The sequence below is a fragment of the Ylistrum balloti genome, unplaced genomic scaffold (assembly GCF_031769215.1).
Source record: "Ylistrum balloti isolate Yb309-2 unplaced genomic scaffold, AGI_CSIRO_Ybal_v1 Utg369782, whole genome shotgun sequence".
Lineage (NCBI taxonomy): Eukaryota > Metazoa > Mollusca > Bivalvia > Pectinida > Pectinidae > Ylistrum > Ylistrum balloti.
Window position 1 is genome coordinate 1,591,689 of NW_026781970.1, and position 22,759 is coordinate 1,614,447.

At 35.8% G+C, this 22,759-nt stretch overlaps 1 protein-coding gene across 1 annotated transcript in view; it reads right to left on the reverse strand.

Moving 5' to 3' along the window:
* The window catches only part of LOC132544216 (S phase cyclin A-associated protein in the endoplasmic reticulum-like), a 96,318-nt gene that overhangs the window by 34,429 nt on the left and 39,130 nt on the right, over positions 1-22,759 (reverse strand). Inside the window, exons 17-23 of the mRNA XM_060207788.1 lie at positions 22,309-22,410; positions 21,845-21,975; positions 21,608-21,673; positions 21,320-21,446; positions 20,663-20,775; positions 20,231-20,354; positions 19,463-19,707 (exon numbers count right to left, since the gene is read on the reverse strand). Of these exons, the coding sequence (XP_060063771.1) occupies positions 19,463-19,707; positions 20,231-20,354; positions 20,663-20,775; positions 21,320-21,446; positions 21,608-21,673; positions 21,845-21,975; positions 22,309-22,410 (908 nt within the window). The remainder of the gene's footprint in view (positions 1-19,462; positions 19,708-20,230; positions 20,355-20,662; positions 20,776-21,319; positions 21,447-21,607; positions 21,674-21,844; positions 21,976-22,308; positions 22,411-22,759) is intronic.

Genomic DNA, 22,759 nt, shown 5'->3' on the forward strand with positions numbered 1-22,759 from the left:
GGCTATCAGATGAAACAAAACATAAAACTATTAGGTGAAAAGTGAACGGAAATTGGAGCAGGCCTTTCACAAATTAGTATTTTTGTGTGAGTTTTATGGATGAGGGTTACCACTAGCATAGCTAGACTCCGCATGTGGGCTTGTCGACTAAGATTGAAACAGCTGATGTATCAAGTACCAGACTAGATGCTGAGATGGACATTCATTTCCGGATGGTGAAAGTATGAATGGGATTCGGTCGGCCGTGACAGGATCCAGTCATTGAAAATGCAACGTAATCAGTCGGCACGACACCTATATCCGTCCTTGTTGTTCAGTCCTAGGTGCGGGTGTCAACTTCCGCCCTCTTTGTTAGAGTTATTTGAGGCGACAAGCAGTACTGAATCATTACACACTATCAAAAGACATAATTAATAGCCATCCCATATATAATTTTGTGTTTACTTCAAGAATTCATTTCAGAAAATAATTAGTGTGAGTCAACTTCCAACCAATACAAGGTAAACTGTAAATAAGGGCAGAACTTTATGTTCCATATTAAAAATGTCTGATATCAAAGATCAAATTGTCATAAACATTTATTTACACAAACGGGATAATTGACATCTGACAAACAGTCATAACTAACATACAAATCACATTGCAAATAAAAAACCAAATTCCATGATTTTATGGAGCCCCATGTAAGGTATGGAATATAATCGCCCTTGGTGTGATGCAGATCTTTCTATATTTTACAAGATTATGTTCTCCCATAGTAGGTTAAACACATCATATGATATTTCCTGTAATCAGATTTCACGAAAATCATTATCTTTAATCCTCCTTGGTCGTAATTTGAAATCAATATTTGTGTTTAATCCTGTGTAATGCTGTGCTATACATTGAGCCCTTTATAATGAAAAGATGGAGGCTTTGTGTTCAAATAAAGCATTAAACAATGTCAGTCATGTGTAAATCTACTATCTCCAAAGTATCTTCAACATTTTCCACTCCGCACTTCATCTGAATCTGGATGACAGTCATCGGCCACAGATGAAATAGGATGCGCTATTCGTTGTTGTGCGGTTGAGTTGGTGGTAGAGAGGAGATTCCTGTCATGTCCTTAAAGTCCCGACTGTCGTTCGATGGAATCAAAGTTTACAATAAAATAGCTACTGATGACACCCCTGTTTAAAGCCTTATCAATCATCATTGGTTTTCTCACTATCCGTATAGGCATCAAGATAATCACTCATGGAAACGGCTGGAATTCAAATCCATATTTACCATCAGCGAAGCGCCCCACTGTTAGTAATGACACATCCTAGGGTGTAACAGAAATACATCTTTTCTACTGATGCTTTGTCATCAGATTCATCACCAGGCCATGATCAGTCTAACTACCACTTAACATCAATGCTGTTAATATTCACTCAGTCTTGTCTTTTTTCCCCGTGAAATTGGCAAATATGAAAGCAATAATTAAAGATGCTGAAACTGAGAACTAAACAAAATCCTAGGTTTATAACGCCTGCAGTCTTGTGTTAAACTCACTTTTTCTGTTGATTCATATCTTTAAAAAAAACTGCCAATCTACAAAGTTCTGCTATACACAAACCCCAAGTGTCCAATCTACAAAGTTCTGCTATACACAAATCCAAGTGTCCCGTCTACAAAGTTCTGCTATACACAGACCCAAGTGTCCAGTCTACAAAGTTCTGCTATACACAAACCCAAGTGTCTAGTCTACAAAGTTCTGCTATACACAAAAACCCAAGTGTCTAGTGTCTAGTCTACAAAGTTCTGCCATACACAAACCCAAGTGTCTAGTCTACAAAGTTCTGCTATACACAAACCCAAGTGTCCAGTCTACAAAGTTCTGCTATACACAAACCCAAGTGTCCAGTCTACAAAGTTCTGCTATACACAAACCCAAGTGTCCAGTCTACAAAGTTCTGCTATACACAAACCCAAGTGTCTAGTCTACAAAGTTCTGCTATACACAAACCCAAGTGTCCAGTCTACAAAGTTCTGCTATACACAGACCCAAGTGTCCAGTCTACAAAGTTCTGCCATACACAAACCCAAGTGTCCAGTCTACAAAGTTCCACATATACACATTAAACAATAAGTGTCCAGATATGATATTTGTTTGATTTATTAATCAAATCTACAAACAAAAGTGCTCATATACATAGATGAAAACAGCATACCAATCCATAGTGTATTTCGCAAGATAACTAGGCAACCATCTACACATCCTATAAAAAGCCCAGGGGGCCAACAAATTACCTCTGTATCAATGTTACCTATTATCCTAGGATTATCAGAGGACAATTAAATTTCATTAATTGGTAGTTCCAATGAAGAACTATTAATCATATGTCAACTCATTAGTAAAGGTACAAAATTAGTTATTCTAAGAAAAACATACTGCATATAATGAAGTCTATTATTTATACATGTACAATTTTACACCATTAAACATGCATGATCTGTGAATCTAAATAAAGCTTAATACTCTATATGTTTTACGATATCAATTTCTATGTAAATTGACTTCTGTCATCTAAAGCCAGATGTCAATATGAAGGGGAATTTTTACAGTGTTAAGATTTCATTTCAGTGTATATTGTAGGTTAGAGGCATATTTCAAAATTGCATCTAATCTCGCGGAATCTGCCAGAAATTGTCCTTAAGTTGTAACAACTGGCATAAGCGTGTAGAGCACATACCAAAGAAACACATAAATTTCATCATAGCCTGCTGTTGTTCATCAAGTCTTTAAACAGCCAACAAATGTCACACCAAGGTATCACTGTTGTGAACTCTGACCTCTACAATCCCCTCATTATCCGTATGTAGCCCCCTGAGAATCCGGGGAGGGGTACAAATTTCAGGCAGCTTTGTGTGTTTCCTTACTGATTATATATGGTACCACTGTGAGTGCCAACACACTACAAGTGGAGTCAGAGCAGTCTTTTTTTTATATAATTCTGAGCTGTTTTAGAGCTGTAAATTGAAAGCAGACACTTTGACATGTGTCGTTGTAAGCGTTGCCAGTGGAATCTGTTACCTATTGTGTTTATGTTCAAACATAATTCTGTCAACTCTCTTAGGAATCAAATTCACTTCTTCAGCTCTTAAGGGGAAGTATAAAGCTGGTGCATCATTAATCCACGCATCACTTGTCTGTTTCTGTTACTATCTCGCCCCAGATCCAGCTACCACTTTACTCTGATTATTTTACCTTCTAGCCACCACAGTACTAATCTGGTTGCCCAGTATTCCAGCCACCACTTATCTAGATGTCCCACATTCCTGCCACCAAGTATGCGATTGTCCTATTTCCAGCAACCACATACAATACAAGTTCCCCAAAGAGATCTTTATCAAAACTAATCATCTATTGAAACTCAATGTAATACTGATTTATACAAGGATGTTCTATTTATCATCGAAATTAAAAACTTCCCCAAACTAATTCCCCTCAATGCCACATACCAAACTCATTTTGTGTCCAAATGGATTTAGATATACTGAAAACTACCTCTACAAACCATCTTAACCAAGTGGATTGTGAAATCAACACGAGTGACAACATTCATAATCTTTGTACCTTAGATGTATACAAGTTGCGGCTAGGCTTATACATACCCCGCTCAGGAAGGTTATGATTAATGTTATATATATATAATTATCACCAACAACAAGATGAATCAATACTTAATAAATACATCATTTCACTGAAGCAAGTAAATGCTAGAGACAAAGAGAAAATAAGTACTTAGGCAAAGCTAGAAATCTGCAGTTTCTCATCTAATTTGTAAATCATGGAATATATGATATGGGGATATTAACAGAATGTTGATTTATAAAATAGTTACATTATACCGAACAACAAAAACAGTTTATCAACTCAGCTGTAAATAAAATAACCATCTGGCCCACGTCCTAATACTAGCGATTAACGTCATGGTATTTATTACTAACTTGATGATAAAAGACAATATGTGTCTGTGTGAACCAACAGTGAGCCTGGTACAGCCTTCTAGTAGGAGTCACCATTACCGAGCCTGGTACAGCCTTCTAGTAGGAGTCACCATTACCGAGCCTGGTACAGCCTTCTAGTAGGAGTCACCATTACCGAGCCTGGTACAGCCTTCTAGTAGGAGTCACCATTACTGAGCCTGGTATAGCCTTCTAGTAGGAGTCACCATTACCGAGCCTGGTATAGCCTTCTAGCAGGAGTCACCATTACCGAGCCTGGTATAGCTTTCTAGCAGGAGTCACCATTACCGAGCCTCATATAGCCTTCTAGCAGGAGTCACCATTACCGAGCCTGGTATAGCCTTCTAGTAGGAGTCACCATTACTGAGCCTGGTATAGCCTTCTAGTAGGAGTCACCATTTCCGAGTCTGGTACAGCCTTCTAGTAGGAGTCACCATTACCGAGCCGTGCACAGATTTCTTTTCAAGTGAAGTCACATATTGCTTACCACATCCTTTATCATTATCATTTTTTTCACTTCATTTAAATGTTTTGATTCTATAAAGTTTCTTTCAAATGAAATAGTTAACATAATGTACAGAACAGAATCAGGTCAACTATTTGAGTCCACAACAGTCAACTTCATTCATGTCAGCAAATTGCACCTTCTTTAGACCAGCCAATGTTCATGTTTCATATATAGTAGGTGTGGAGAGGTTCTACTGCTTGTTTCTTTTTCCAGCCATCAGTTATCTTGTTTTCCCATTTTCCTGGCATCATCTAACTGGTTGTCCAATTTTCCAGCCACCATTTATCTGGTTGTCCAATTTTCCAGCCATTATTTAAATGGCTGACTCATTTTCCAGCCACCATTTAATTGGTTGACCCAGTTTCCAGCCACCATTTAATTGGTTGACCCAGTTTTCAGCCACCATTTAATTGGCTGACCCAGTTTCCAGAAACCAATTAATCGGTTGATCCATTTTCCAGCTACTATTTATCTGGTTGACCCAGTTTCCAGCCACCATTTAATCGGTTGATCCATTTTCCAGCTACTATTTATCTGGCTGACTCAGTTTCCAGCCACCATTTAATCGGTTGATCCATTTTCTGATGACCATGATGAGAGGTTCCACTGCTTGTTTCTTTTTCCAGCCATCAGTTATCTTGTTTTCCTATTTTCCTGGCATCATCTAACTGGTTGACCCATTTTTCAGCCACCATTTGATTGGTTGATCCATTTTTCAGCCACCATTTAATTGGTTGATCCATTTTTCAGCCACCATTTAATTGGTTGACCCATTTTTCAGCCACCATTTGATTGGTTGATCCATTTTTCAGCCACCATTTAATTGGTTGACCTATTTTCCAGCCACCATTTGATCAGTTGATCCATTTTTCAGCTACCAATTAATTAAATGATCCATTTTCAGGTGACCATTTGACTGGTCATCCCATTTTCCAGTCACTATTGAATCTACTACAAACAGGTATTGATAAGAAAAATCAAAGCAAAAAGACAACATCAAAATTTACTTAAATTCAAATCAAATAGTCTTTATTATTATTGCCTTGCCTTTTTTGAAACTTCAAAATTGATTTTTCATAAAATACCTCTTTCAAAATATCTAGAACAATTTTCCTTCCTTCAATTCCATTGATGACCTTGAACATATTTAGCTCTATGTATAAAGTTTACATCAATTCTCATATCTGTTGAGATTACACACATTTATTAGCAAGCAGGGGTAGTGCCGCGACAATATGACGACGTCCTAAAACGTCCCTCTTTTCTTTATGCCATATCTGCCAGCCAGACGCCCTATAGTGATAAAACCTTGCCCTGTTTTTTGCCCATTCTGACTGCCCACGTCTTCTTCAGTCAATATTAACTGATCAATATCGCATCCCTTTTGTTCGTCAAGACCGAGATTCTGTCAAGCTCTATCATATTAGCTCTGCATGCCTCTGCACAATAGGCTCAACATGTGTCACATATGTTGAAATAAACATCTAAAAATTCTAGATATTTTCATCTAGAATTTTTTTTCTGATAAAAAGGGGAAAAAAACCTCTGTAAAACAAACTGTTTGCCTTGCATATATTCCAATTTATCAGAAACAGAAATGAGACGACAAAAGCCTTAACTGTGAAAAAAAGTACGAACTTGCTCCCTGCTGGTACAGCTTGGGAATAGAGCACCAAGATGTCTGCCCTTGAGTTCACTTCGCAGTGCGTCTTAATGATACCATCCTACAATTGGGTATTTATTCAACAAAAAAATGCCATATTATTATTTTTTCTCTTCCTGTTTGCAGGTAGCGTTCCACAAGATGTGTGATATGGACACGTTTTGGCATTACGTAACTGCTGTATCAGCGATGACGGCACTTTAGTGGGAGATGTAGTAGTAAGGGCATCAACTAATATCACATGTATCACACCAAAATTTGTTGAATTGGAGATACAACCATCTCACTATATGCAACTGTTTACACAATGAAGCTTTTAATCTACAGCTATAAATTATTCAAAAGCTGTTTTCTGGCGAGCGATTGTCTGCCGAAAAAAAACTTATCAAACAAAATACCTAGATACTGGTACATATAAATCTGGCATGCTCAGCTTCGTCAGTTTATCAGACAAAGACAGAAGTTGATGCTGGAGTCTTTTTCTTATTGTAAAAGGAATTCCAATAAATACCATTTACTTTTTAAGGAACATATATCATTGATAGCGAGAACATCCTTCTGAAGAAAAGAACAAATAAAAAGTAAAAAGAAAAAAAAAAAAAATTCATCAAACAACCCACAGAAAAATCATTTGTTTATATTTGCAGGTACTGGAAATAGACTTTTTACTTAATGATGTATAACATTCTCTGCAAATTAAGTCACATGTAGCATTCAGAAAGAATAATAAATTTTTATCCAACAAAAGGAACTGCTGTAGTCAGCCACATTATAATCACTTTTCAACAAGCTAAAAATTAGTTAAAGTCTAAAAATTTTCAATCTTCATCAAAACTCTTAACCCTGAATTGCACTAAAATACCTTCCCCAGACCATTTTTTTTCAAATCTTCAATTTTAATTTACAAATACACTTGTCACTCAATACAATCACATGTGGAAGCATATTTGCACTGAAAAACCTTCCCATGGTACCATACTGAAAAATAAATAAAAAAGAAATATTCATAAAAAAAATATTACGTATGTAATCTTATGGGGGTAAAAACCTGACGAAGGAGCTGCAATTTGTTAGAATTAAAACACAGTGACATATCAGTCGTATCTGTGATGGACGTAGCTGGTATCGGAGTCCCCCCCTGGGGCAGGCTACACAGGCCGGGGAACTAACCATATCACCGATTGGCAAATCCTACTATCTCATCCCAAGCTGATAACACAACGGGCAGCAGCGATAAAACTTTTCAAACAATCTCCCCATAACCTGATTACTTCCAGTATCTGTTTTTTCCCCTCCTGCTATGAAATGACAAGAAAATCTAGTGATAAAATGCCAGGTTTTATCAGAAATAATACCCACAGAAATTCCTCTACTTCACATGGACTAAATGTGATAACGGCAGTGGTCAAAGGGAAACAACTCCTGTGAGATAGTTATCTAGAAATTGAAATGGCACCGGCATTTACTATTTTATCTGATAAAAGATCTCAGTTGAGAAAGTTTCACCTTTAGATTTTGATTTAAGATAATTCCAACAACTTGCCACAGCAAGCAAAATTGCAGACCCCATACCATTTCCAGGATGCATCATGACTAACTGACATTTTTCAAAAGTTAACAGATGAAAAAAATCATACCTCCAATTATTTTGTAATATCTCAGGAATCTGCAAACAATACTAGTGATTTTCTGCTTGCTGTTTTCTAAACCATTGAGGTGAGCTTTGTACAGAACACCAGCCAACATTATGGGACAGTCATTCACAAATTTGTCTGCTGATTTCTATCTTCATATTTACAAAGTTTTTTGAACCATGATTTTTTTTCGTGATAAGTAAATTGATATTAGAAAGAATGTTTTCCTGATAACTTCACGAAGCTAAATAGAAACAGATTACAAACTTCAATGATTTGTTGTAGTTCAGTGCTGTGCAAAGTGCAAGGCTATTTAAGATATGACAGTAATGATTTCAGACAAGTAACAGTGTGTTAAGATAATTCTGTGGAAATTTTGTTTGAAAGTATGTAAATATATATCTTCCTGTCCTAGCATTGACTCGGTCTCAAAAAACAAAACAAAAAACCTTTAGAAAAAAATACCAGGCTGAATGAACTTGAAGTCAGTGTTGGAAAGCATTGTTTAGAGAAGAAGTATGCAACATTTCCAGTCAATTTGAATTTTTTTTTCAAGGAAGTTTAGTCCAATTCTAGAAATCCATCAAAATTTCAGGTCCTCCCTGCCACCCCCTTCGAAAGAAAACAAAACAGATTATCCTTTCTTAGTCTAGATTTGGTAATGGGGACAATGATGCATGTGCTTTAGTTTTGTGTAAGAGAATGTGGCTTATACTGATCTGTAAGACATCAACACTCATACTCACTGGAATGAAATCATTGATTGACAATTACCCACTATTAGTGGGGATAATGTTGTCCATAGCCCCCTGAAACACAAAGTCTTCTTATACCTTGATATAGATATCAATTGAAACCCCAAAAGAGATTACCAGAGGGATAAGAAAATTGAAGATGAGACTGAAAGGGATAAGAAAGGGCTTGGATGGGACACAAGGCTTGGATGGGACACAAGGCTTGGATGGGACACAAGGCTTGATGGGACACAAGGCTTGGATGGGACACAAGGCTTGGATGGGACACAAGGCTTGATGGGACACAAGGCTTGGATGGGACACAAGGCTTGATAGGACACAAGGCTTGATGGGACACCAGGCTTGGATGGGAAACAAGGCTTGGATGGGACACAAGGCTTGATGGGACACAAGGCTTGGATGGGACACAAGGCTTGGATGGGACACAAGGCTTGATGGGACACAAAGCTTGGATGGGACACAAGGCTTGGATGGGACACAAGGCTTGATGGGACACAAGGCTTGATGGGACACAATCTGATCATGTAAGATCATGGAAATTCATATAAAAATTTTGAATTGACGACCGTTTTGGAATACAGAAGTTTAGATTTTATTGCAAACAATTCAAAAACCGAAGAATTTCTTATCTTTTAATATGTCTAGGAAGCATCAACTGAGGATCACAATACAGACTGGATCTACAGTATGTCTGATGCCATATCTAGTAACATACCTAAAACCAAGGTCATTTATATATGTAACAGTCTGTTGTATAATATCTCTAGCCATGGTATACAACAATAAAACCACAAGAAAATCAATTCAAACTTTCTCAATACTTCATTTAATCAGTGAAGGCACCAATTCAACATTTCTTTGTAAATATCAAAACCTACAAGGACTTTAATGTTTTTATCACTGAATATGTACAGTCAAATCACTGCCAAGAGAAGATCGGACAAACAAGAGCGCACTTCTCCATCCCTATGCATTCCCTAATGATGACAAATTGGTTTGGTAATTCATTTTTGGCACCCTTGTGGAAATCAATCATCGCTGTAATTAGTCAATCAGATCCCTATTCATATGAATAATACAGAATTAGTATGCAAATGATGGGTACCTAGTATAAACTATGGGCAGTGATAAGATCTATGGCTAGGACAATCTGTTCCCTAGTGGCCCATGTATGGAGGGATAAATGTAGACAAGGGGAGATAAGCCTCAGGGTCAACAAGCAGTGTAACTACAGCATCCAGAATGTAGCAGGAATATTCCGCTCCTAGCAAGACCAGTCCTATACTGCATTTCCAAGTCAACTTCAATTAATGTAAAAATATCTCCTGCTGGAAATCTTCAAAAATGACAGTAAATTTACTGAAGCTGAAAGTTACAGACCTCTTGTTCGATTCAGTATTCTATTTGGTGATGCTTTTCCTCTGAATGAGAAATATGAAAATATCGCTATGAATTTTAAAAACTTAATTTTTAAATGTACATTGAGAGCTAACAATGATTTTAATACAGAGGCTGTGGTGTCTGCTGTTGAACCAGACAGAGCTCAACAGATTGATGCAATCAAAAGATAAGTAAAACATATAAAAAATATTGCGTTTATACAATCATGGTTTATGGACAAATCTAACGGCCACATGCTTCACCCCTAGGGTGCTGTATGGAATAGTGTTCCATACTGTGTGCACAGTGACGTCCGCTATCTGCATCGCATGGATGGGATAGAGAGATTACCAAATGGAGTACCCTCACAAATCACATCATGCTTGTACAAAATCAATGCAAAGTGAAAGTAAAACATTAATTCTCAATTTCCGTCGACATTTATTCATTTGCATCACATCAGATTAAGGAAAACAGATAGGCAGTCAGTAAATTTGTTCAATGTGAAAATTGATTAAACATCTTAATAATAAGACACACCACTGTAAAGTAAAAGTATGTGAAAGTAAGTTATTATTTCAGTGTCTCCATCAAGTTATTCCTCCACAGAAAACAAAAATGGGATACATTCATTAAATGAATTGTGTTATTGCTCTAAACTTGTAAAGTCTCTTAAACACAATAAAAAATATTTTAGTCTACAATCTTTAAAAGTATTTCTTGCGAAGTTTTTGTCTTCAATCTTAAAAATAAATCAGACTTTAACTGTCATTATAAGATAAGAGAAATCAGAAGCACTGCATGAAGGCATGTTGTAATAGATTCACTTGTTTAAAAAAAAGGAGCTCTACATCAAGATTACAATCAGACATACACTGTAGATGTTTCCATAAGTGTGTTGGTCTTATTGCAGAAAAGACTATAATCATAAAAATTTCTTACTTTAGAATGAAATGTTCACATAAAAAGTTCTGGAAAGCAGATAAGTTCCATGCAATTTCAACTTGCATCTTTATTTTGATAGATGTAGTATCAAGGCCTCTGGACTTTGTATCCCTTTTCCCCTCGACCCTTATTTCCTGTCCTGCAGACCTTTTCTCTGCCCTACTTCCCATTCCATCTCATTTTCTTCTCTGTATCAATATCTCTCCTACTTTATCCTGCAGGTTCATGGTTACTATCATCCCCTTCTTTTTGTATTCAACATGTACTTTCTTTCTTTATCCCCTTTCTCCTATCTATCTCCTTATCCACTACCCTACTTTTTCGTTCCTACTATTTCCCCTTTCCCATCACATACATCTGTTATGGTCATACATTTCTCTACAATCTTCTACTTTATATATATATATATTTTCCTATCAATTCCCTTGTGTTCCCTCAATACCTTCCCGTTTCCGATCGCATACATCCGTCATACATTTCCCTACAATCTTCTACTATATATATGCATATATATATTTTCCTATCAATTCCCCTGTGTTCTCTCAATACCTTCCCTTTTTCCATCTTATACATATATGGTACATTTCCCTACAATCTTCTACTATATATATGCATATATATATTTTCCTATCAATTCCCCTGTGTTCTCTCAATACCTTCCCTTTTTCCATCTTATACACCTGTAATGGTCATACATTTCCCTACAATCTTCTACTATATATATGTATATATATATTTTCCTATCAATTCCCCTGTGTTCTCTCAATACCTTCCCTTTTTCCATCTTATACACCTGTAATGGTCATACATTTCCCTACATTCTTCTACTTTCCTTCCTTTTGAATTTATCCTATTCATCCTCTATGAAATAATTTCACTTTTTTGTTAATTTTTGTTCTCATTTCCCACTTTTCTTTTTTATTTTCCATCCTCGCTTTTTCCATCCTCGCTTTTTCCATCTTTTTCTTCCATTTCCTTTTCCTAATTGCCCCTATCTTCTCTATTTTTTTCTCTCCCTTCATTTTCTCAATTTCTCCTTTTCTTTCCTAGTTTTTCCCCACGTTTCATTTTCTCAATTTCTCCTATCTTCCCTAGTTTTTTCCCACCCATCATAATCTCAATTTCTCCTTTTCTTTCCTAGTTTTTCCCCACCTTTCATTTTCTCAATTTCTCCTATCTTCCCAAGTTTTTTCCCACCCATCATATTCTCAATTTCTCCTATCTTCCCTATTTTTTTCTCACCCATCATATTCTCAATTTCTCCTATCTTCCCTATTTTTTCCCACCCATCATATTCTCAATTTCTCCCATCTTCCCTAGTTTTTTCCCATCCTTCATTTTTCTCTATTTCTCCTATCTTCTCTGGTTTCTTCCCACCCTTCATTTTCTCTTGTTTGAATTCTTTCACCTCCAATTCCTCTCATTTCATTTTTCATTCTTAATATTTTTTCCACCATTCTCTTATAATCCAATACTCTCACTAGTCCCCCCACCCCCCCAAAATTTTTTTTGAAAAATCAACAAATGGACAGTTGAAAATCTTCTGACACATGCTTTCAGATATGCTTTTAAACATTCATGTTACATTTGGAAGTGTGATACTCGGTAGGATTGTAAGGTCTCCTGGTATCACAGCCAGTCATGGAAATATGACAAATAAGATAAGTTCTCATGTATGATACTAGACTATTTTAGCAATCCTCTATATAAACCTATCATATCTTCAGTCAGCATATAGGTAACATAGACTGTATGGATTTAAAGCTCAGCCAAACAGCTAGTGTAAGGGACACAATTATATGGATACAGCAGAGAAATAAATGCCTTTTTGAGACATCAGAAATTGTCTACCACTCAATGAATACTTACTGACAATTTCCACACAGAAATGATTTGGGTATCCTCTTCCATATATCTGATCACCCTTGGGTAGTTAAACCATGAGTAACCATTATAAGATAACATGTAAATGGGTTTAGTAACCAAGTATAGGCTGATCTTACCATTAATAACCCCATATAGATTGATTCTACAGTTAAGTAGCCCTGTACAGGTTGATTTTACAATTTAGTAACCCTGTATAGAATTTAGTAACCCTGTACAGGTTGATTTTACGGTTCAGGAACCCTGTACAGGTTGATTTTACAGTTAAGTAACCCTGTACAGGTTGATTTTACAATTTAGTAACCCTGTATAGAATTTAGTAACCCTGTACAGGTTGATTTTACGGTTCAGGAATCCTGTACAGGTTGATTTTACAGTTAAGTAACCCTGTACAGGTTCATTTTACAATTTAGTAACCCTGTATAGAATTTAGTAACCCTGTACAGGTTGATTTTACGGTTCAGGAACCCTGTACAGGTTGATTTTACAGTTAAGTAACCCTGTACAGGTTGATTTTACAATTTAGTAACCCTGTATAGAATTTAGTAACCCTGTACAGGTTGATTTTACGGTTCAGGAACCCTGTACAGGTTGATTTTACAGTTAAGTAACCCTGTACCGGTTGATTCTACAATTTAGTAACCCTGTACCGGTTGATTCTACAATTAAGTAACCCTGTACAGGTTGATCCTACAGTTCAGTAACCATGTATAGGTTGATTCTAGTTTAGTAACCCTGTACAGGTTGATCCTACAGTTTAGTAACCCTGTACAGGTTGATCCTACAGTTCAGTAACTCTGTACAGGTTGACTTTACAGTTAAGTAACCCTGTACAGGTTGATTTTACAGTTCAGGAACCCTGTACAGGTTGATTTTACAGTTAAGTAACCCTGTATAGGTTGATTTTACAATTTAGTAACCCTGTATAGGATTTAGTAACCCTGCACAAGTTGATTTTACAGTTCAGGAACCCTGTGCAGGTTGATTTTACATTTTGTAACCCTGTACAGGTTGATTTTACAATTTAGTAACCCTGTATAGAATTTAGTAACCCTGTACAGGTTGATTTTACGGTTCAGGAACCCTGTACAGGTTGATTTTACAGTTAAGTAACCCTGTACAGGTTGATTTTACAATTTAGTAACCCTGTATAGAATTTAGTAACCCTGTACAGGTTGATTTTACGGTTCAGGAACCCTGTACAGGTTGATTTTACAGTTAAGTAACCCTGTACCGGTTGATTCTACAATTTAGTAACCCTGTACCGGTTGATTCTACAATTAAGTAACCCTGTACAGGTTGATCCTACAGTTCAGTAACCATGTATAGGTTGATTCTAGTTTAGTAACCCTGTACAGGTTGATCCTACAGTTTAGTAACCCTGTACAGGTTGATCCTACAGTTCAGTAACTCTGTACAGGTTGACTTTACAGTTAAGTAACCCTGTACAGGTTGATTTTACAGTTCAGGAACCCTGTACAGGTTGATTTTACAGTTAAGTAACCCTGTATAGGTTGATTTTACAATTTAGTAACCCTGTATAGGATTTAGTAACCCTGCACAAGTTGATTTTACAGTTCAGGAACCCTGTGCAGGTTGATTTTACATTTTGTAACCCTGTACCGGTTGATTCTACAATTAAGTAACCCTGTACAAGTTGATCCTACAGTTCAGAAACCATGTATAGGTTGATTCTAGTTTAGTAACCCTGTACAGGTTGATCCTACCGTTTGGTAACCCTGTACAGGTTGATCCTACAGTTTAGTAACCCTGTACAGGTTGATCCTACAGTTTAGTAACCCTGTACAGGTTGATCCTACCGTTTGGTAACCCTGTACAGGTTGATCCTACAGTTTAGTAACCCTGTACAGGTTGATCCTACAGTTTAGTAACCCTGTACAAGTTGATCTTACAGTTTAGTAACCCTGTACAAGTTGATCTTACAGTTTAGTAACCCTGTACAGGTTGATCCTACAGTTTAGTAACCCTGTACAAGTTGATCTTACAGTTTAGTAACCCTGTACAGGTTGATCCTACAGTTCAGTAACTCTGTACATGTTGATTTTACAATTTAATAACCCTGTATAGGTTGATTTTACTGTTTAGTAACCCTGCACAGGTTGATTTTACACTCTAGTAACCCTGTATAGATTTGATCAACAAACAGTAAATAAAGAATATAAATATCTGGGCACTTTACTTTCTGCCTATAAATACTACGGAGCATGTTACTTTGGTATACCTGGTCAGGAGAGTTTAACACATAACATTGGTCCATCTGGTCAGAAAGTTGTCCATCTGGCCAGAAAGGTTACAGGTTATAGGATATCAGAACAGGAAGGTATAAAGGATATGACATGGGAAAGATACAACATTTACAAAATTTTACCTACATTTTTTCTTCATGATAGCTTAAACAATGGTATTACTGTCCAGACTGGTATTTTTGGGAGGTTCTCCTCCTTGCTTTTTCCCCCCGAGGTGGAAAAAAAAACAACTAAAAATATATACCTATAAAATAGGATTGTGATCACCAAAACCTTTTATATAATTCATATATATTGTTGTGTAAGGGCAAGTGGAGAGAATTGATAGTGTGGGAGAAAAAGTGGTTAGATATAATGATGATAAGGTTTGTCTTTCTTGTATAGAAATTCACACTTGAAAAAATGATAAAAATGAATGTGTGTTAAGTAAGTATCTAGCAAAAGTATACTATTTCTTTTTTTCAAATTCAAAGCTGTTTAATTATGTAGTGAAATGTACTTAGAATAGTACATAAATACTATGTGTGTAGGTTGATATTTAAGAATGTATGTGGATGTATATTAAGATTTGTAAGTATGTGCTATTACAAGATAAAATAGATGGTGAAACATGGCAGAGTAAACAAAAGGACAAGATGATGTATGTATGTTAGTGTAGCTGTTGACAGTGTATGTTGAGTAACAGCCCTTCTGCCCGAGGGCAAAAATTGTAGAATGGGAATGGAAATCTGAATTAATTTTTTGTTTTGCCTTTAAAAAATTTTTTTTTTAGTTTTCTACAAGCTTTAAGTAAACCCACACAACCTTAACCAATGAAAAAAACCCACCTGTTTCCAGTATGCTGTAACACATAATGTGGTGACTTGGTGATCTTTGATTTATTGTGTGTTCACCAGTTAAGAAATGAATTAACAATTACTTTGCTTAAATTATGACCCAGTGACTTGAGTTTTGGTAATTGACCCAGTGACCTTGAATTTTGGTCATTGACCCAGTGACCTTCAGTTTTAGTCAGACAACTTCTTGCTTGATTTTAATTAGCTTAAATAGTACTTTAATGTCATTGGAATAAGAATGTTTCATTTTTCATATTTTTGTCTAAAAAAACGTACTGAAATTGCTTTCTGGATAGTAACAAAGAAAGGACATATCCGGTACAAACACACATTACACCTGGTACAGACCAGTATCAACAATGCAGAGTGTTAGGCAGTGCAGAATGTTGGCAAATCCATCACCTTTACAATAAACCAACATATTTCTTTGATATTTTTCCAGATGAAAGTTAAACACTGTATGGAATGTTACGATACCAATTACAGTGATGATGGTGGGCACAGCTGCCTAAGAAGAAGGCTGGACGTTGGTCTCTGGTAAGGAATGTTAAGATATCAATCACACTGATGATGGTGGCCCCAGCTGCCTCAGAGAGAGGCTGGACGCTGATCGTTGAGGACAGTAACTGTTTCAGAAGTTTATCTATGCGTCAACAGATGGAGCACCAATGCACACCTGTCACATGAAGGCTTGAATAAGGGATAAAGATATGCTTACAAGATAATGAAGAGGTCACCAGAACAACAGGTACATATCACTACAGGATATAATGTGTATTTATCATAGACTTCTAAATAACATAAAATGTTTCAATACCACATATTTATATACACAACTTTTTCATTATCTGCCTAAATGGTTGTTCATTTCTGTGCTTTGTCTTTATCCACAAAACAGAGTCAGTTTCTGTTTGTATATTTATTATATGGAGGCTTGTAGCAAACTGACATGGACAGGTATTTTTCTAAAATCTAATGCTCAAAATTATTCTTTAATTCCATGAAGACACCAGTCTGCAGATATCCTAGAAGTAATATTATCATCTGGCCCTGCAAAAACACAACATCTGACGCTACAAAGACACCTGTCTGCAGAGAGTCTAGAATTCAAAATAAGATTTGACTTAAAAAATGAATATTTGATACCCTAGATAGACATGAAACGTCCTTCAGGACATTAACATACAACATAACGGCCAGTAACTATTCGTTTCTAGCTATTTAACTTGCCTTTGCAGCCATTTCTAGACATACAAGCAGCGTGGGATGAGTTCTCCCGTGTTAGTTGTAAGCCCGATGATGACATGTTATTTTTTCCCAGTGGGCTTTCCTTCAACATCTGTTCCCCGATGTACGTCACATCAAAAGCTCTACAGATCTTGTGTAATTTTTTCAACTTGTAAACAACATTCAGTAAATGTTTATCTTTCAATTTTTTTCAAATTTTCTTAACATTGATTTTACTGACACTGTCTTTTCCAACCAAATAGATATCAGTTGATGGAGTAACTGTGTAAAAACAAAAAATAACAACCATCTCATCATCACAATTAAACCTTTGGTTAACTGGAAGAAACTTAAGTCATATGCTATAAAGACTTGTTAGAAATATCCACCAGTTTGAGTAGGTAATCTTTGAATAGGTTAAAGTAAGTAACCACTGAACTGGTTAAATAGTTCAACTGTCCAATACTTATGTTTATAAATCTGATAGACACAAAAGTACATTAGCAATCTGATTCCTATAGGTTATTACTTCTACAATAAAACTAACCACTGGTCATCTTTTTATGAAGAACTATCCTGTACATTGTAGTCCCTTTATTTTCAAATCACTTTTTCTTTGATGCTTTTCATCCCGTATCAGCCAAAATTAAGAACAACTCTGTTAAATGCCTCTATGTTAAGTAAGATTTTCTTTGAATCAGATCACAGTACAAAAAAAAAATTTCTTTTCTTACATATAAAGCTAGGTTATTAAATAAATGTAACCTGGTCAAAATGCAGTCATCGGCAGTTTGAACATTTATCCTGGATTAATATCATTAATTAAATGCTAATTAAAAGCTAGAGTATTTACAATTTACTTGATGCAATTAAGCATAAAATTGTTACAAAAGAGTTCAAAACTAGTAAGTTTGTACCATTATTCTTCCAACCTTCCAACCTATATGTTCTGTAGCTTTGTTACCTTACCATGGACATAAAACCATCTCACTCATAATACAAGTAATCAGACTCTAAATCACTCTGCATAATTTGACAACAAAAAGATCATTATAATGAGTAAAAACATGCTGGTTGTATAACTGTCACTGATACAGCTGTTACACGTTATTTAACTAGAACATTTTCTTGTTTCACCATTCCTTGGCATTTATTTTCATGGATTCAAAATCGTCTGTTAAGGTATTCATGTCTTTTAGCACCTACACAAGTCACCTGAAGATATTTTGTCATCAGAACATGTAAATCCTAGGAACTTGTTGTCTTTTCTTCCAATTAAACTTTAACAAGGAGACACAAAGTGTGGCATTATGCCCCGCACCCAGCTGTTGGTGTAAAACCCAAATATTATATATATATGCTGGTATAACAATTGTGACATCACTCTATTATGAACCACTACTATCCCCTGAAGATCTAATACAGTGAAAGCACTTTGATTAAATTTCCATGCATCTCCTCAACTTCAACATTTTTATATATATGTATCAACCTTATAGTAAGTGTATATATGCTGATGTAGATCATGTGTGTTTGACTGTTGATATTTGAATAGAGCTGGTATTGTCCATGAACGAATTTATGCAACACTTTATGAGCTCTTATGTAATACAACAAGTCACAAGAAATAAAAAAAATTTGATGGTAACAGAAATAAGATAAATAATAAAATGTCCTGCATAAAGGCACAACCAGGGCACTAACATAATGTATTCATAAAGTTTTGGGGAGTTAAATGGAAAGGTTTTGAAGTCGTAGTCCAGAAAGAAATGTTAACATTAATTTTGTGTTTTTTTATTATGTTTCCATGGTAACAGAAAAAACATAAAAAATGTAATGTTATAAACAGCAAAAGGCACAACTAGGGCACTAACTTAATATATACAGCAAGTTTTGTAAAGCTGAGTCGAATGGTTTTGAAGTTATAGCACGTAAAAGCCCTAGGACGCATGTACGGATGCACAGACAAAGCCCAAGTTAATGTCCCTTGCCAGTGCATTTCGCCAGGGATAAGCACCCATGTTGTGCTTCAATACATTAACTTGATGATCATTAACTTCTATGCAGTAACTTTCATTTCTTTCATGACCTTTCAGTTGATCTGTCATGTTTTGTAATGTTTAAGAACATAATTTTCCAGGTAGATTTTTCATTCTAAATCAACAATACGATTTACTTACATAATGTAAATGCTTTTCACTACAGTGTTGGGGATTGATAAGTGACCACTGATGACAATTAACAACTTAAAACAAGTGCTTTTTTTTATCAATTCAAATGATGACTCGTCCTGCTGAAAATTCGTTATTATCATCATTATATTTGATTTTCCATTACTCGTAAAATAATCCTTTATCAAGGGTTGCCTACCTGATAACATCATTGCCGCGGATGGTGAAGGGATCCCCAGAGCTGCTCATCCTCTCAGCTGATGCCTCGCTACACTTAGCTGTTGGACCATACTTAGCCAGGCAGTTGAGAATGGAGGACAACAGTTGCATGAGGCTGACTGCGACTAAATCAAACGGAAGTTTGCATGGGCCAGATGATCCAGAGGAGAGATTTGTACCAGAAAATCCTGAAGCTGGACGCTTCTGTTCTTCAGGTAGCAAGATCTGAAGAAAGTAACAGATGATACTAGTATGATAGTTCAATAAATACTGCTATGTATATACATTTTCCTTTGGAAGAAGTATGAAACATTTTGGAAAGTTGGACAATTTATTCTTTCTGTTTACAATACTAGAAAAACAAATGCAACAACATACCACATCCCACAAAAAACATAGGCCAAAGTAGTCTACATGTCAACATAGAATTCTGATGATGTGCAGAGGATAATCTTCTTGTCTTGTAATGAAAAAGACATGATCTTCCTAATAGATAGATGATTTGATGAAAACAAAATGAAATTTAATTAGATTTCTATTACGTTATGGAACAGTTTGGCTGCACATTTCTTACATATTTACAAATAAATTGTACATTGTGTTTAAGTGTAGTCAATAGGCAAACTAACAAGCATCAAACATCCAACTTAATGTTGTACCCTTGGTTAACAAGAAGGGTGAATGTAAGACGGATATAAAAGAAAATTTTTTTTGTTGGGAAAATCAGAAATCTTTAACATGTACTCACCGTAAGTCTATGTACGAGAAGGTCTATAATCGTGCCAAGCTTGTTACTAAATAACATATAGTGACAGTTGTCATAGCAACCTTTACAGGCCTGTCGGAACACGGAACACGTTAGGACTAGAGACCTGTGGACACAACAACATGTATATATGATGTAGGTTATCTTTTTCCACCATCATTTAGACAGATAACAAAAATGACTGCAAGTTTTCTATTTGGTGGTTTCACTAAAATCAATGAGTTTGTGTTAAGGAAGAATAAATTCTCATTTATTGTCCTGTCCGTAAGTTCCTAGGAATTGAATCAACTCGTGTTACACAAAGTGTAATTCCCCTAATTTTGTTGAAATCCACTCATGATGGTTAAAAGTCTACCCTAGAGGTCAAATATCTAATAAGCCCTTGGAGAAATACAGAGTTTGTGTTTAACTTACTTTGCAGGTAACACAGAAGGGAGGTGAAAGTCAGTAACGTCTACTGTCTGCAGAATTCGACCAAGAGTTGTTAATCCACCCAGGATCCTCAAACTTGTCTGATCTGCCGCTACCTACACAACCAAGTAAACAGTGGTACATGTGTTATTTCATGTCTTGAAAGAAAACATCTTCAGTGAGAATAATCCATCAAATCAAAACACTGTTAACTCAATATATTTTCATGAGGCTGAAATATAAAAAAAAAAAAAAAAAACAAATAAAAAAATCAAAAACACCCTGCTATCTTGATAGTATATCCTTAAATTCAATGTAATCCTTGATGAATATTGTAGCTTTCCAAAATCAAAGACATATTCCAGCAACAAAACAGCATTACTTGAAGATCATGTAATGTGTAAGGAAATGAAATCAAAACGGTCATGGAATAAACCTCCTGATTTAGTGACTAATACAGTCTATGAAGATGACATCCCACCATAATTTACTAATAACTACATGTAAGTAGTTTAACTTGACTTCATCACATCATATTTTGTGGACAATTTCTTACATGGGAGAGTTTTCTTATATAGTAGTGACCTTTCCATTGGAAACTGAAATTTGCATAACAACACTAATAATAGAAAAATTATATCAAAATACCAGGAAGCTTACCTTTTTATCCATGATTCGACTGATCTCCCCCAAAGCACGGTCAAGGGCCGATACCTTGTTCTGGGGCCATGGACCAGTATCAGGTGCCTGAAGATATTTACTGATGTCTCTTACTACTTTCTGTAGTCTGAAAAACACAAAATACAACTCCGTTACATACAACCCAAGGATCATCCATTAATGAGTAGCCCCAGGCTTTAAACATTTCTAGACAGAACTACCAAAGATAAACACAAAAATTTTCCTGTATCATCCACTGTAAACATTTAACACATTCATCATACTTACTTAGCTTTATGGGCCGAGTCAGCATTGGTGAGTTTCCCCGTCAGACTGTTCTCATACTCCAGTCCCCTGTGAAAAATCAATGTATTACAGTAAGTATGACAGTTCCTATTATCACAAGAAAAAAGCTTATTGAAATAAAATTTCACATACGCTAACTTGATACACTAAATAATGTTGTTTTCTGAATAAATCCGAAATTTAACAGAATCTCCATAAAAAACTTTTAAAAATATGTACCTTGTTACCATTCTTTGTCGTAACTTTTTACAACGTTTCTTGAGTGACTTAAGCCGTTCCTTCTCTGACACAATTTTGGGATGTGTGCTGTTGGTTGGAGCATCCACTATATGCTTTAGATTAAAAGTCTCCTGAAACCGAAAAAGTGGGTGTCTTGTGTGTCTAAATTGGTATAAGGAGATCATACAGACCGATCTTTATCATCTACATACACTGCATATTTCTCTCACATGAATAAATTTACTATTTTGTCAGTATTTATCAGTATCGTGAAAACTCACCTAAGTAGTTGTTATAGTGATACAATAAGCTCTATACACAACAACACATATCAAGTGTTTGCTGGGAATGATAACACAAAAAGGTAAAGAGCAGACTCTATTCTTATGTTTACTCATTACTATTTGGTGAATGATATTTTAATTCAACATTACAATAAATATAATCTGACAAGACACACTTACAATTTCCTGTTTTGTCATGACCTTGCCTGAATTATTGTCCTGTAATGCTTGTTGATGTTTCTTTCCTCGTAAATGACTCAGAAGATGAACCTCAGACGGGATCTATAAAGTACACAAGTCAACAACTATACAAATACTGTGTCAGAGGAGGTAACTCTTGTTTGGCCTCTCTCTCACTCTCTTTCTCTAGATTCCCTACCCATCCCGTCCATCACCACAACATTCTCTCTTATCTCTTATAATTCTATAATTGTAATTTCATACATTATTGATCAGTAAATAGTCAGGACATCATCTTCACATTTAATGACAGCACAGTAGGAAATCCCTACAGCATTCTTCGGTATAATATTATCAGAAGACTGACAATGAACTTTCTGTAAAATCACTCGTTCCCTCCTTGCTCTCTATGTGAGAACACAGACCCAGCTGTACACTGGATGTTTACCGA